The sequence below is a fragment of the Eschscholzia californica genome, unplaced genomic scaffold, assembly GCF_041429995.1.
Source record: "Eschscholzia californica isolate CP2 unplaced genomic scaffold, dmEscCali1.0.p SCAF_6, whole genome shotgun sequence".
Lineage (NCBI taxonomy): Eukaryota > Viridiplantae > Streptophyta > Magnoliopsida > Ranunculales > Papaveraceae > Eschscholzia > Eschscholzia californica.
In genome coordinates, this window is record NW_028238483.1 from 17,968,932 (window position 1) to 17,986,245 (window position 17,314).

The 17,314-nt window shown below is 38.5% G+C and overlaps 1 protein-coding gene across 1 annotated transcript; it reads right to left on the bottom strand.

Moving 5' to 3' along the window:
* Nucleotides 1–9,125: 9,125 nt before the first annotated feature.
* LOC147532124 (uncharacterized) lies at nucleotides 9,126–15,638 on the bottom strand. Its single transcript, XM_086649905.1, has 3 exons — nucleotides 12,218–15,638; nucleotides 11,586–12,103; nucleotides 9,126–11,120 (listed from the first exon to the last, which is right to left on the bottom strand). The coding sequence occupies exons 1-3, from the start codon at nucleotides 14,685–14,687 to the stop codon at nucleotides 9,126–9,128; spliced, it is 4,983 nt and encodes a 1,660-aa protein (XP_086506031.1). The 5' UTR covers nucleotides 14,688–15,638.
* Nucleotides 15,639–17,314: the final 1,676 nt, after the last annotated feature.

Sequence of the window (17,314 nt, forward strand, 5' to 3'; positions counted from 1 at the left end):
TATATAAGGCATTGGCCTCAATTCATAAAAAAAAAAACTGCTCAATTTCATTGAACTGAAAACGAAATATATATATATATATGATGTGAACCCTAAATTAAGAACCTTAAAGAAAATGTAGTATTGGGCTGATAGTAGGGGAAAAGAAAGTTAGGGATTGCTACCAAATTTTGCCCAAGGATTTGCGCAGTAAGATGTTGCGACGTGTAAACATCAACTTCCGATATAAGGGCCGGCCCTGGGCCCAAAGCGAACAAAGCGTCGCTTTGGGTCCCAAAATATAGGGGACACATTCAAGAGGAATCCGGATTGAGGTGACTTTAAAATATTACGTAGACCCACAACTTTGTACAGAAAAGGACCACAAAAATGTGTGTTAACAAAATTGGATCCCTAACAAAGTAACTATTTATGGGCCCACAAACAAAGTCTTTTATATATTATTTTTTTTTGCATAAAAGTGTTTTATACTCTTGCTGATCTCTCCCATCCTTTCATCTGTCTCATACTGTATCTCTCTCCCACCCTCTTCTCCGACTCTCTAGTTATACGTATATAATTAGTTATATACTTTTGTGCTTGCATATTCTTGGTATTATTATTGTTTTGATTTATTCTTATCACTATCATCATACTATTTTTTTTGTTGAAATTGATATTATATATTACTAGGAAATAAGAGTTCTATTAGAATACAACTTAAAAACTATACAAGGTACATTCTTCCATGACTTCGTTTTGTTTTCCTTCCTTACCCATTTTGCCAACTTGTCTGCCGCTACATTGAATTTACTGCTAGTATAAAAGAATTTAACTTTTTCCAGCCTTTGTTTTATTTTCTGTATTCTTTGGATATGAATTTTCGTTGCTATTGAATTTCATGTCTACTGTTCTGTAAATTTTTTATAATATTGTTATTATCGCTTTCTATGATGATTCTTCTGTAGTTATGAGATTCCGCCCATAACATTCCGTTAAGGATGGCTATGGCTTCGCTTTCCTCAGAGTTTTCTGCTTCTAGTGGTAGTGGCATGTGCTTCTATGAATTTAGATTCTTTGTCATGAATAATTAAACTAGTACGTGTAACTTTCTGAATGTCAATGAATGAAGCATCCACATTAATTTTCACAAAAGACGTTTCAGGGGGTTTCCATTTATCTTGTTTTATCTGAACCTTACTAATATTATCAGTAAGGTATTTGGGGAATGTTGTAATCATAGTTTTGATTCTGTCTATCGAATTTATTTAATGTTGAAAACAGTGATCGCAACGGGTTTTCCATATATTCCAAAGGATAGTAGCATAATGAATGTTATTCGCAGTGTTACTATTTTGTGATTTCTGTTCCCATGAGAATATCCATTCTGCCACCGAGGTGATTTTGTCAGATAGAATATTAGAGTAGAACCATATGTTTTTAGCCAAAGGACAATGGAGCAGAGCATGTTCAATGGATTCAATCTCATTGCAATTAGGGCAGTTCAAATTATTGTCAATGTATTTACCTATTCTTTCCCTAACCGGGAGTGCTTTGACGCATATTTTCCATATAAACACTTTTATTCTAGGGACTACCGGAATAGACCAGATAAAATTCCAGTTAGGTGATAGCGGCTTCGGCGAATTCATGCTCGTACAGAGATGCTGATAATGGATTTGACCGTAAATTTGCCTGACTCAGTTAGGGTCCATTTTCTTTGGTCATCATTTTCTCCTGTTATTGGAATCGACATGATCAAATTTTTTGTAGTGACACCAAAGATATTATTGAGAAAATCCTCGTTCCATTTATCCTGGTTAATCAGCTGGGAAACCTTAGATATGTGAAAATTATGGTTATTAATAGGGGTTGGGTAGCGTGGGGATCCAGTTATCCTTCCAAATATTAATCTGTTCTCCAGTATGTACCTCCCAAGTGATGTAATTATCAATGTTATTGAGATGTTTACTTATGTTTTTCCAATGCCAGGAGTGGTGAGGTTTTGCTGGACCAGGATTATCAGAAGTATTGAAATACTTAGCTTTTAAGAATTGAACCCAAATTGCTTTAGGTTCCGATTTGATTCTCCAAGCAAGCTTACTCAACATTGCTTGGTTATCCAGCTCCGGGGAGTGAATACTAAGGCCTCTTAGATTTTTAAGAAGGCAAATAGTGGACCAAGACTTGGTACATATGCCTTTGGGCTTACCCCACCTGAACGACTTTTGCATTGTCGAAATGCTTTTGCATATGTCTTTGGGAAGGGCAAAGCATGCATTTGGTATCAGGGTACGGCCGCAGCTATTGTCGAAATGACAATGGTGCGCCCAACTTGAGATAGGAAATTATGATTCCATTTCTCTAATTTATTTTTGATCTTCTGAAGAATGTCGTTGAAAATCTTCTTCTTTTGAGCCCCAACAAATAATTGAGCCCCAAGGTATTTTTCCGAAGTGGTCGCATATTTGACTTTGAGCGTACGCATAATCAGCCGTTTGAACTATCATCATACTAACTATCATTATCAATATTATTATATATGATTTTTGTTTTTGTTGTTCACTTCGAAGGTTAATAACACTGTCATTGCAAAGGTCATAAAACTATTTTATTTATACTTTTATGCATCTAGTTCAATAACCATTAGATGGGAAATTGAACCTAGAACCTCTAGTGTCTTTGAGTACTAACCAATTGAGCTGTCATTTGTTAGTTATAAATTTTTATTTTACAAATTTAATAACACGCTCAAAATAATTATTATGTAACAATACACAAATTATTTTTTTATGCAATCTGAACGACTCGAATTTATATAGTATTAATAATTTAATAAGACACAGCTATTGCTACAAACCTACACATATAGAAAGTTACATTTTAGTTTGACTCAAGTTTCTTGTCTTTGTCTAGTCTCTGCTGAACAACTATTAAACCTCCATTACCACAACACTTATACCTCAATTTTTTTCCCTATGAATCTCGTTGAACCACTGAATTGAAAGTTCGACTAACAACCTAGTAGTACTCTCTTCGAATCGAACCGATTTTCAAGTAACTCAATTAGATCGTTTGAGGCATATTGCATAGTTATTAACACAAGTTTCATGTTTAAAGCTGACATTAGGTGTAAGGAAAATGTAAAAATTCCGATACACAATTTTTTTTTTTGTGAAACACATGTGGGCCACATTTTTGATAGGATGTCTTTTCTTCCTTTGAAGTAACCTAGTCCTGAAGCTGGACTGGGTGGCCCTAAATGCCAAAATCAGGATAATGTTGCTCGTATTGAATAAGTTTCTAATGATGAAGTTGTATTAATGAGTGAGTATCAACAACAATTCAGAAGTCAGTTGAGCTAAATTGTGTTGAGTCTTGCGGAGTTGTTAAATCACACAAGTAACCTGTGATATATTAAATACTAATTTAAATACTTCTATGATATAATAAGCCAGACAGTAACAGTACAAGTACACACAAAAGAACTTAGACATTAACATTTTGCTGTGATGTCTACTATGAATACCACACCCAATGACATCTCCATCCTTGCGTGTAATGCCCGAGGATGTGGCAACTTCATCAATAGGAAGCATCTTTGGACCATGATCAAGGAACATAACCCTGATATCATCTTCTTGGCTGAAACTAAATGCATGAAATACCAATATCAGAAAATTGCTAAACCTCCATCAAAACTACAACAATTTCACGGTTGAACCTATTAACAAGACTGAAGGATTGGCAATTTTCTGGAATCAAACTTGTACTCCAGAGATTTTGTATGTTGATAGACACTTGGTTCATGCTAGGGGCACCCAACCTCAGAACAACTTTCATTTCATGGTCACAAGCTTCTATGGGTGCCCATATAAATCCAACAAAATGAAACCTTGGGAAGATCTTAAAAACCATACCCCTGAGAACACCATGCCTGGGTACTTATAGGAGATCTCAATAGTATTCTTCACCCGTCAGACAAAGTGGGGGGTAATGATGCCCAACTGGCCCACACCACCAAAGTTAAAATAGTTATTAATGAATTAGACCTCTTAGATATTGGGTATACTAGGCCGCCCTAAACATGGTCTAATAGACAATTTGGCGACGATCTCATTCAAGAGCGTCTTGACCGGGCCTTAACTAATCATCAGTGGCTTTTAGACTTCCTAGCCCCTCTTCTTACTCACCTTCCTGGGATTGGTTCTGACCACAATCCTATCATCCTAACCACTAACACTAAATCTCCTCTAGGGCGTAAGCCCTTTAAATTCATCAGAACTTGGATGTCACCCCCTGAGTGCCCCCGGTATAGAACCAATTGGCTTACCACCCCGACTCCTATTCAGGCCAAGCTTAATGCCTTAGCCATCAGACTCTCCAAATGGAATAAATCAATCTTCGGGCACCTCGAAACCAAAATTAAATCCTAACCAACAAAATTCAAGGTGTTAATGATCATTCAACTTGTTTGAATCTCTTTTCACAAGAGGAGCTCTTCCACCAACAAGAGAGTCTTTGGAAAGAAAAATCTCGTAATGCCTCCATTACTCTGGGTGATTGCAATACCAAATATTTCCACTCCAAAGCAATAAACAAAAATAGGAAAAACCAGATAAACTCCATCAAGAGAGAAGATAATACTTGGTCTACCGACTTAGCAATATTGCTAACATCTTTTCCTCCCATCTCATCAACATCTCTACCGCAGAAGAACACAACATCTCGGAAAACCTCCTTAATCTTTTCAACAATCAAATCAACCAAAACTAAAATAGCAACCTCACTGTTGTTCCCCTTGAAGAGGAAGTGAAAAATGCAGTCTTCTCCTTGAAACTAGAAGTTGCCCCCGGTACCTATGGATACCCTCTTTTTTTCTATCAATCCAACTGGGACACGATAAAAAAACGACATCCTCAACATGACGAACAATTTTTTCCAGACTACACAACTCCCACCACAATCCAACCACACTCACATTTGTCTGATACCCAAAACCAAAACCCCTCAGACCCCAACCGACTTTAGACCTATCAGCCTACTCAACACCACTTATAAGATTATCACCAAAATCCTGGCTAACCGTATGAAAAACCTGCTTCCTGATCTCATCTCCCCCTATCAAGCAGCTTACACCCTTCGCAGGCAAATCACTGATAATATTATCATTAGCCAGGAACTGGTCCATTCTTGGCAAGCAAATCACTGATAGAAAAACCTTCTTCCTGATCTCATCTCCCCTATCAAGCAACTTACATCCTTAGCAGGTAAATCACTGATAATATTATCATTACCAAAACCCCTCAGACCCCAGCCGACTTCAGACCTATCAGCCTACTCAACACCACTTATAAGATTATCACCAAAATCCTGGCTAACTGTCTGAATAACCTGCTTCCTGATCTCATTTCCCCTATCAAGCAGCTTACATCCTTGGCAGGCAAATCACTGATAATATTATCATTAGCCAGGAACTGGTCCATTCTTTTAAGAAACTCTGTGGTTCAAAAAGCTATTTTGGTCTTAAACTTGATATGTCCAAAGCCTTTGATCAGATTGAATGGGTCTTCTTAGAGAGTATTATGATCAGGCTAGGCTTCTCTAACCATTTGATCCACCTCATTAACACTTCCTCTATGGCGGTCCTTATCAATGGTAAACCCGGTCCCACTTTCAATGTCAGCAAAGGCATTCGTCAAGGAAACCCATTCTCTCCCTTCAAATTTGATGGGCCTAGAAAGGTTACCCTAAATAGGTCTACACCCGCAAGTGCACGGGTGTCAAGTTGTAATAATTTCCGGTAAGACCGGTTCGTTCCTCAGAGACTAAGCCGAATTTCAATTCTAATCTTAAAACTATTAGGTTTTCAAGAAATGGTTTGATTGATAATATTTTTTCTTTAATAAGATAAATAACAATTAAAATTTAAATAATTCTAAAGTGATATTCAAATAAAGGGAACCTAGGGTTTTCGAATCCGTTTTCCTAACAATTCTAAGGACAAATTAATTTGGTCTAATTCGATTGTTCTTTGTATAACTCAGGTTTTCAGTCCATGGATGGTCTAAAAACCCGGAAGATATTATCGTTAAAATAATAAAAACTGTAATAAATTAATCATTAGAATAATTATTGAAACTTCATCTAAAACCCTAGATAGAAAAATTAGTTACTCATGGACATTATATAAAAGAAATCGGAAAATAAAATAAAGAGAGAGAAGAGAAAACAAACTTTTTCTTTGCTGGAAATAATTTCCTGCTGATTTTCCACTGTTCTGCCAAACGCGCCCTCTGGGAAAACGATTTTCTCGTCTTCCCGGAAGTATTTTCCTCGTGAGAAAATTCTTTTCTCACCTGTTTTCTCACCTTCTCCAATTCTCTTTCTCTCTCTACACTTTCTGTTTCCCCTTTTTTTTTCTTAATCTCTTTCTCTCTATTAGAACTTTCTGTATTATCTTTCTCACTAAGAATACAGTAAATCAATAACAATAAATAACCAAAATCCGAGAACTTCTTTTTTTTTTTCTTTCTTTGTTTTGTAATTTCTCTCTCTACACAATCTCTCCACAACTCCCTGTTTCTATCTCTCTCTGTAACCTCTTTCTCTCTCACTAAGAAAAAAATTACATAAAAGAAAAAAAACAAGAAAAAGAAAAGGTGATGATGATGAGAAATCTGTCTCTGTTTCTTTCTCTCTCTTAAACCCTGGTTTCTGTCTAATCTTTCTTCAACTTTTTCTCTCTGTCACTAAAAGAAAAGGAGATGAAGATGAAAGATGGATGATGTTGATCTCGGTCTCTCTCTCTCTAACCTCTGTTTTCTGGCCGTCGATTTCTCTCTCTAAAATTCTTTCTCTGTTATGTTTTAGCCGTCGAGAGATACCTCTTCTGTTTCGAGCTCTCTGTTCTTATAGCCGAGAATAAAACGTCCCAACTCCTCTTTCCACCATTTCTTTCCTTCCCGGTTAAACAACAAATTTCCTTCCATTCTCGGTTTCATCTTTATCTCACTTTCCTTCTTCAGCCTCTTATCTTCTTTCCATTTCTTCTCTTATCTTCTTTCCATTTCTGTTTCAATTTTGAAAATTCAAAATATCTCCTTTTCAAAACAGCTCTCGGTTATAAAAGGATGAAGAAGATGATGACGTCAGCTGACGTCATCGAGTCGGGTTGGGCCGGGTCACGCGTACAGCTTGGTGTACCCCTGGACGTGACAGACAGTAGCCCGCGTATCCCCTGGTTCATTCGATTCCTTGCCGGATGCATGCCACGTGTCCCTCTTGACTTTTAGTATACCAAATTTGACCCGAACTTTGACTTGCTCTAATTTATTCATCCGGACTCCGATTTGACTTCCGTTTTCGCCTATGGGTTCGTCTTGGACTCTACTTTCCATCCGAGCACTAATACTGATCATGAGATCAGAATCACAAAATGACCAAAATACCCCTAGTCTGCATTTCTCCGACTTTTATCCGTTTTTCACCCTGAACTCCGTAAAAGACACCTGAGAAAGAAAATCAAGCAAATAATCAGAGTAACAGCTCGAATTGGACTAACTAACCAGAGTTAAGAGATTCAAATGAGACATTTTCACGTCTCATCAAAACATCCCCAAACTTAGATTTTGCTAGTCCTCGAGCAAAACAGAAAAATACAACCAAGCCCAGTTCACCACTTTCGTAGGGAATCACGATTGCACTTAGCACGTGCAACAAGCCGTTAAACCTCTAGGTTACCCTAAAGGACGAGTTTTGTCTCGTGAGGGTTTGCAGTGAATCTACCCACAAAATTCAAAAATTTCAAAAATGCAGAAGGGTCTAAATATGGTATGGACTAAATATGTTATCCGGTAAGTTTTCGAAAGTTAATAGAGATGAGATCAAAGTTGACCAAACCATACAACGGCTAAAAATCCCTTCACTAGTAATCAAGACCTAAAGTGCACATGACCAGCCAATATGAGTATCATTTCGGTTCCAAACAGACAAGACCTCGAGTACCTTCTCAATACATTTCGCCTCGACTGCTACCTTACGGTCATACACTCAAAAATTAAAGTCACTCAGAAATGTTTCACTCAATGTGCGAGTATGAGCATGAAGAAAAACTCAACACATTACAAAAGACGGACTAAATTTTTGGTAAACGACTGATCTCATAGAAAGGAAACAACCACTAATACAGAATGGGGAAGTTAACCAACTCTTCTCACCTGATCAACTATCTAACAATGCTTCCTAGAGGTCAATAGACTATAATGATGATGTGACTAGAACTCCTGAGAACTCGACGTCTTCAAATCTTCAAGAATTACTTCAAGGGATAAACACTTAAATAAAACTACATAAACATTTTTTTTTTTTTTTTCTATTTTTTTTTTTTTTTTTTTCTCTGGTAATACAACTCAAAATACACGACGTACTTTCTCAACAATTTCCTTGGGTATACTTTTCTCCACTTTGCTTTATGTCTTATTCTCAGGGTTCTAAATGATGGATGAGATCTATTTTCCTCTAGTTGACATTGCTTTCAAGTTTCTCAGACTACAAGAGAAGGGTTTACTTCCTGATGACATCCCTAGTGGTTGTAAAATTTGAACTCAGGAGATCAAATGAGTTCTAATGAATATTGCGAGGTTGAGTAGCTCTTCACTCTACTCGGAATTAGCTCAGAAGAGATCACTCAAAACAACAAGAAAGGCTCAGAATCTCACATAGGTTAAGTCTCCACTAATGATTAATCAGGTTCTCTCAGAAAAATCCACTCTTCACCTATCTAACACTCACATGGCTAGTGCACAGACAACTTCAAGACTCGAAATTCATGGAAAAACCTTTAGCAAACGGATAGTCTGACGAACTAGACTCTATAACTATTAACAAGCAAAAACAACTAGACTCACATTTTCAATCCAAAAATAAAAATTTTGAACCCTTTTGAATTTTTGAAATAAGGACTAAAAATTCAATCCCCTATCCCCAAACTTAAACCGAACATTGTCCTCAATGTTCTGAAGACTATGCAGAAATAATAGGATGTAAGGAAAGATGTTACCAGATTCGGAAGTCCTATGCATGGGTTGCCTCCCAGAAAGCGCTAAGTTTAACGTCTTCAGCCAGACGAAACTGATCATAGCAGATCAGTCTGGATAGACAGGATCTTCGATAGAAACATCCTCTGTATCGTTCAACATCTCTAAAAATGGTTTTAGCCGTTGTCCATTCACTTTGGACACACTACCATTTTTGTCTTCAATGTCAACCGCACCATAAGGATAAACAAACTTGACCGTGAAAGGTCCTGACCATCTAGAACGGAGTTTCCCAGGAAATAAATGCAAGCGTGTGTTATATAATAAAACTTTCTGACCCGGTGAAAATGTTTTTCTTAAAATATTTTTATCATGAAACATTTTCATTTTATGCTTATACAACCTAGCACTCTCATATGCATCATTTCTCAACTCCTCCAACTCACTGAGTTGCAACTTTCTCTCTCTACCCGCTTTGTCAAGCGAAAAATTCAACTGCTTGATAGCCCAATATGCTCTATGCTCTAACTCAACGGGTAAGTGGCATGCTCTGCCATACACTAGTCTATATGGAGACATTCCAATAGGGGTCTTAAACGATGTACGATAGGCCCATAGTGCATCGGTTAGTCGTAAAGACCAATCCTTCCTATTGGTGTTAACCGTTTTTTCCAGGATGCGTTTAATCTCCCTATTCGATACCTCGACTTGACCACTAGTCTGTGGATGATATGGGGTAGACACTTTATGGGTAATACCATATTTTTTCATTAAAAGCTCAAACTGCCTATTACAAAAGTGTGTGCCCCCATCACTAATGATTGCCCGCGGTGTACCAAAACGTGAAAATATGTTTTCCTTCAAGAAATTGATCACAACTTTGTGATCATTCGTTTTGGAAGCAACCGCCTCTATCCACTTTGACACATAGTCAACTGCCACTAGGATGTACAGATTTCCAAATGAATTTGGGAAGGGACCCATGAAATCGATGCCCCACACATCGAAGACCTCAACTACCAAAATAGGATTAAGGGGCATCATGTTCCTACGAGAAATGCTTCCCAACTTCTGGCATCGTTCACACGCCAGACAATATGCATGGGTGTCCTTAAAAATAGACGGCCAGTAAAAACCACATTGTAGAATTTTTGCGGCCGTCTTCTTACCACTAAAATGCCCTCCACATGCATGATCATGACAAAAGGAAATGATTTTGGACTGTTCACTATCAGGAACACACCTCCTAATGATCTGATCGGGACAATACTTGAACAAGTATGGATCGTCCCAGAAGAACCGTTTTACCTCGGATAGAAATTTATCACGATCTTGCTTGGTCCAGTGTTTGGGCATTTGACCAGTAGCAAGATAGTTTACTATATCAGCAAACCAAGGTAATTGGGAGACACTAAAAAGTTGCTCATCAGGAAAGCTCTCTCTCATGGGTAACTTGTCTTCTACAGACTCGACTACAAGTCTAGACAAGTGGTCTGCTACTAGATTCTCGGAACCCTTTTTGTCCCGAATCTCTATGTCAAATTCCTGTAGCAAGAGTATCCATCTAATCAGCCTAGGTTTTGCATCCTTTTTAGAAAGGAGATATTTTAATGCAGCGTGATCAGAGAATATGATGACCTTAGAACCCACAAGATATGATCTAAATTTCTCTAGGGCATACACTACAGCTAACAACTCTTTTTCAGTGGTAGAGTAGTTTAGCTGTGCATCGTTCAACGTCTTACTGGCATAGTATATAACGTGAAGAAGTTTATTCTCACGTTGACCTAACACGACTCCAATGGCATAATCAGATGCATCGCACATGATCTCAAATGGAGTACTCCAGTTGGGAGGTTGAACAATAGGGGCGGAAGTAAGCATAAGTTTGAGTTTCTCAAAGGCTTCTAAACAAGGCTCATCGAAGACAAATTTGTTCTCTTTTGCCAAAAGATTACAAAGAGGTCTAGATATCTTGCTGAAATCTTTAATAAACCGTCGATAAAATCCAGCATGTCCTAAAAACGATCGAATATCTTTGACCGTTTTAGGGACTGGAAGGCTCTTTATCAACTCTACTTTAGCCTTATCTACTTCAATGCCCTTTTCAGAAATGACATGCCCTAAGACTATTCCTGAGCGAACCATAAAATGACATTTCTCCCAATTGAGAACAAGGTTCTTCTCTTTGCATCGAACCAACACGAGTGTGAGGTGATGCAGACACTGATCGAATGATGAGCCAAAGACTGAAAAATCATCCATAAAGACCTCGAGAAACCTCTCTACCATATCTGAAAATATGCTCATCATGCATCGTTGAAATGTAGCGGGTGCATTACACAACCCAAAAGGCATCCGACGATAAGCATAAGTTCCAAATGGACAAGTGAAAGTGGTTTTCTCTTGGTCTTCAGGGGCTATTGGGATCTGATTATAGCCAGAATAGCCATCTAAGAAACAATAGTAGCTATGCCCAGCTAGTCTTTCTAGCATCTGATCAATGAAAGGAAGAGGAAAATGGTCTTTCCTCGTGACCGTGTTCAATTTCCTGTAGTCAACACAAACACGCCACCCAGTGGTCATCCTGGTGGGTATTAACTCATTTGAATCGTTCTTGACTACAGTAATGCCTGATTTCTTGGGTACAGTTTGAACAGGACTGACCCAAATACTATCTGAAATAGGGTATATGATACCCGCTCCTAACAATTTCAGGACTTCAGCTCTAACAACCTCCTTCATGTGAGGGTTAAGTCTACGTTGCATTTCCCTAGACGGTTTAGCATCTTCCTCTAGGTAGATATGGTGCATGCAAACAGAAGGACTTATACCCTTTAAATCGGCTATTGACCACCCTAAAGCCTCTTTGTGGTTTCTAAGGACATCTAGCAATCTACTTTCCTGTTCTTTTTCTAACTCAGAAGCAATAATGACAGGTAAAGTTTCAGATGGGCCTAGAAACGAATACTTTAAGTTCTCAGGCAAGGGTTTCAATTCTAAGGAAGGTTGTTTCTCTGTGGATGGAGGCAACTCTGGGATAGAAGGACCACTGGACTCACTGGTGGATGATAGTTGGTTCGTCTCTACAGTTGGCGAGTCAATTGGCTCGGACTCAATGAGGAGTTCAGTTTTTGCTTTCCACTTATTAGTATCCAATAATGGGGTAGAATCTAACAAAGCATTCACCTCATTGATACTTCCCTCCTCATCAAAGTCTAAGCCAAAATGAGCCAACAATGTTTCTAAAGGATCCTCGGATAAAGTCTCAGGTAAAGAATCCTGAACGAACATATCTATTAGGTTCATCTCACTAAAATCATTAACATCATCAGGGAAAAGTCCAGCCTTAAAGATGTTCATCTCTACAGTCATGTTTCCAAAAGATAATTTTATAACTCCACTCCTACAGGATATGACAGCATCAGATGTAGCTAAGAATGGTCGTCCTAAAATGACGGGAATTTGGTTTTGGGTATCACTGACTGGTTCAGTATCTAAGATGATGAAATCTACCGGAAAGATGAATTCACCTACTTTTATCAAAACATCTTCCACTATCCCACGTGGATGCCTAACAGACCGATCTGCCAACTGGAGAACTATAGAAGTGGGTTTTATTTCTCCTAACCCTAACTGTAAGTAAACCGAGTAAGGAAGTAGGTTAACACTGGCACCTAGATCTAATAATGCTCGTTCGATCTCATGTTCCCCTATAGTGCAAGGTAAGGTAGGGCTTCCCGGGTCTTTATACTTAGTTGGAAGGGTTTGCTGGAGAATAGAGCTGACTTGATTAGTCAAGAAGACTTTCTTATGCACATTCATCTTACGCTTCCTAGTACATAGGTCTTTAAGGAACTTAGCGTAAGCTGGGATTTGTTTAATAGCATCTAGTAATGGAATGTTAATGCTAACCTGTTTGAACATTTCCATTATCTCCTCAAACTGAGTCTTCTTCTTTAGTTCTACCAAACGCTGAGGATATGGGGCTCTAGGAACATATGGCTCAGGTACAATGGGTGGGTTTTCAGACTCAGAAGTCTTCTCAGGCTCTTTGCTAGGGATACTAGTTGATAAGGTGGGTTGTTCAGAGTTTGGTTCACTATCTTCGGGAACTCCTACCTTATTATCAATTACCCTACCACTTCTAAGGGTGGTTACTGCATTGGCCTGGTCCATCGACTGTTTACCCCTCGGGTTTGGTTCTGGTTGACTAGGAAACCTACCCTGTTCTCTCTGCCTAAGGGCTTCTCTAAGTTGACCTACCTCGGTTCTTAAACTAGTTACAGCCTGGTTGGTCTCTTGTACAGTCTGGTTAGTCTGTTGTAAAGCCTGGTTGGTCTGTTGTATAGACTGGTTGGTCTGTTGTAAAGACTCTTTATGGGCTTTAGCTAGTTGCTTCATGATTTCCTCTAAAGACTCACTGTTTTGAGAAGGATATTGGGTACTAGATTGACCCTGATTTTGAGCAAAAGGATTCCTAGGAGCATTAAACCCAGGAGGGTTCATGGAGCTACTAACCTGACCCTGATTTTGACCCTTGGACCAAGCAAAATTGGGGTGATTTCTCCAACCCGGATTATAAGTGTTTGAGTAAGGATCATATTTCTGACGGTTATCTTGCCTAGAGTTTAGATAAAGAGCATTAGCTTGCTCTTTTTCGTCAGAAACAAAGAATAGGGTACACTTATTCCCTGTATGAGATGGGTCTCCACAGACGGAGCACGGATAAGAGATGGATTCATTTCCAACACTCATGACCTGAGTGGGATCCTCCCTAACTGCCTTAGGTTGACCAAGCTCTAGGGCTTCTATCCTTCTCGTCATGGCGGCGAGTTTAAGTTCGGACTCATCAACTCTATAGATGCCGCCTTTATTTGGAGTAGGATTTACCCTAGTAGGAGGTCCTCTAGAAGTTTCCCATTGGTGGGATTTCTCAGCTAGATCTTCTAGAAACGCCATGCAGTCATCGACGGATTTATAAGTAAATCCGCCACCACAGAATGACTCTACCATGGATGTAGTGGGATAGTTTAGTCCGTCATAGAGAAATTGGACTAGTCTACTCTTTTCATAACCATGGTGTGGACACTGTAGTTCCAGTTCTTTAAATCTCTCTAGATAATTGTAGAGAGACTCTCCTTCTTGTTGCACAAAATTATTAAGACTTTGCCTTAAAGCGGTGGTTTTGTGCTTGGGAAAGAATTTCAGAAGGAATAAACTGGTTAATTCTTCCCATGTGGTGATGGAATGAGGTTGTAAGGCATACAACCAAGATTTTGCTTTCTCTCTCAAAGAGAAAGGGAACAACCTAAGCTTCACTATTTCATCAGACATATTGGGGAATCTTATAGTCCCACAGATTTCTTCAAAATCCCTAACATGGTGGTAGGGATTCTCGTTCTCAACTCCACGAAAGAGTGGGAGCATTTGGATAATGCTCGGCTTTAACTCAAAGTGAGCCGTGGAGTGGGGTAACTGTATGCATGATGGTTGAGATGTTCTAGTAGGGTTCATGTAATCCCTGAGTGTCATAGGTGGATTTCCATCCCTGGCTTGGTTTAGATTTTCACCCATAGTGTCACTCAAAGAGAGATTGGCTAGAAGATTACTTAGATGAGTTTCTCTACTAATGAAATGACCTCTCTTATCACGGTATCTATCGGGCATAAACTAGAGCCCAATGACCAAGGATATTCTCAAAAACTTTTTTTTTTTTTAAAACGAAAACCGAGGAATCACTACGAAGACCCTAGAGGAAAGCAAACACAATCAGTCTGACTCCACCAAGCAACCTAAACAGAATCTAGACGAAAGACAAGTTGGTCAGATTTCCCTTAAAAATCTAGACAGCTCCTACTTCGTTACAAAACTTGAACTATAATGTTTATGAGGGTTATTCCGTCCAAGTACTACGATCAAACAACTCTTGGAGACGACCAACGATAAACGTTGTGATAGCCGTCCAACCTGGTAACGTTTCCTCTTCTCGAGGCGACCTTATAAAGAGTTGAATGAACTTTCCCTTTAGGAATGCCCAAATAAAAATCAAGTCCCTGAATTGTTTCAAAGATCCTATGAGCTCGTCACCTTAGGGGCTGATGTCTAAATCAAATTTTAGATTTTAAGTGAAGTTTGGGATCGTGAATGTTGTTACCTATTTGGGCAAGAGAACGGTGATGAAATCCGTCTCCTTTCTTTCAATTGGGTTATTGCCCTTACTAGAATGCTTACACTAAGCAATTCGATCAAAACAATTAGGCACACAAAACACGCAAATACCCACTGACAGGGGCTTCGTGGGTGATTAGAGAAATTACCTCCCGTTCCAGACGGGCGATGACCCTTGCAGACGACCCGGGCCACTCTCCCCTTGAGTGTTCCAACCCGAGGCTTCGATTTTGGTTTTCGGTTACAAATTATAAAGCCCTCCAATTTAGGGTCAAAACTTTAATACCAAAAATAAAAACTAGAAAGTCTAAAAGTCTCTCTCTCACCAAAAATAAAAAAATTACTAAAAATAAAATGTAAATCTTCCTTCTTGAGCTCCTCTCCTTGTTGCGCCTTTTCCTTCGCTCCTTAGCGTTCTACACACCAAAAATGGAAAAGCAAGTCAAAGTGTCCAAAAATAAAAATTTACCAAAAATAGAAATAAAATTAGATTCAATTCAAACTAAGTCCCCGGCAGCGGCGCCAAAAACTTGATGGGCCTAGAAAGGTTACCCTAAATAGGTCTACACCCGCAAGTGCACGGGTGTCAAGTTGTAATAATTTCCGGTAAGACCGGTTCGTTCCTCAGAGACTAAGCCGAATTTCAATTCTAATCTTAAAACTATTAGGTTTTCAAGAAATGGTTTGATTGATAATATTTTTTCTTTAATAAGATGAATAACAATTAAAATTTAAATAATTCTAAAGTGATATTCAAATAAAGGGAACCTAGGGTTTTCGAATCCGTTTTCCTAACAATTCTAAGGACAAATTAATTTGGTCTAATTCGATTGTTCTTTGTATAACTCAGGTTTTCAGTCCATGGATGGTCTAAAAACCCGGAAGATATTATCGTTAAAATAATAAAAACTGTAATAAATTAATCATTAGAATAATTATTGAAACTTCATCTAAAACCCTAGATAGAAAAATTAGTTACTCATGGACATTATATAAAAGAAATCGGAAAATAAAATAAAGAGAGAGAAGAGAAAACAAACTTTTTCTTTGCTGGAAATAATTTCCTGCTGATTTTCCACTGTTCTGCCAAACGCGCCCTCTGGGAAAACGATTTTCTCGTCTTCCCGGAAGTATTTTCCTCGTGAGAAAATTCTTTTCTCACCTGTTTTCTCACCTTCTCCAATTCTCTTTCTCTCTCTACACTTTCTGTTTCCCCTTTTTTTTTCTTAATCTCTTTCTCTCTATTAGAACTTTCTGTATTATCTTCCTCACTAAGAATACAGTAAATCAATAACAATAAATAACCAAAATCCGAGAACTTCTTTTTTTTTTCTTTCTTTGTTTTGTAATTTCTCTCTCTACACAATCTCTCCACAACTCCCTGTTTCTATCTCTCTCTGTAACCTCTTTCTCTCTCACTAAGAAAAAAATTACATAAAAGAAAAAAAACAAGAAAAAGAAAAGGTGATGATGATGAGAAATCTGTCTCTGTTTCTTTCTCTCTCTTAAACCCTGGTTTCTGTCTAATCTTTCTTCAACTTTTTCTCTCTGTCACTAAAAGAAAAGGAGATGAAGATGAAAGATGGATGATGTTGATCTCGGTCTCTCTCTCTCTAACCTCTGTTTTCTGGCCGTCGGTTTCTCTCTCTAAAATTCTTTCTCTGTTATGTTTTAGCCGTCGAGAGATACCTCTTCTGTTTCGAGCTCTCTGTTCTTATAGCCGAGAATAAAACGTCCCAACTCCTCTTTCCACCATTTCTTTCCTTCCCGGTTAAACAACAAATTTCCTTCCATTCTCGGTTTCATCTTTATCTCACTTTCCTTCTTCAGCCTCTTATCTTCTTTCCATTTCTTCTCTTATCTTCTTTCCATTTCTGTTTCAATTTTGAAAATTCAAAATATCTCCTTTTCAAAACAGCTCTCGGTTATAAAAGGATGAAGAAGATGATGACGTCAGCTGACGTCATCGAGTCGGGTTGGGCCGGGTCACGCGTACAGCTTGGTGTACCCCTGGACGTGACAGACAGTAGCCCGCGTATCCCCTGGTTCATTCGATTCCTTGCCGGATGCATGCCACGTGTCCCTCTTGACTTTTAGTATACCAAATTTGACCCGAACTTTGACTT

Coding starts and splice junctions, on each gene's coding strand:
- LOC147532124 (XM_086649905.1), bottom strand. CDS start 14,687: ATGCCCGATAGATACCGTGATAAGAGAGGTCATTTCATTAGTAGAGAA. Junction 12,104..12,217: donor AGACTTTGATGAGGAGGGAA/GTATCAATGAGG, acceptor CGCCAACTGTAG/AGACGAACCAACTATCATCC. Junction 11,121..11,585: donor GGATGACCACTGGGTGGCGT/GTTTGTGTTGAC, acceptor ATTTCTGAAAAG/GGCATTGAAGTAGATAAGGC.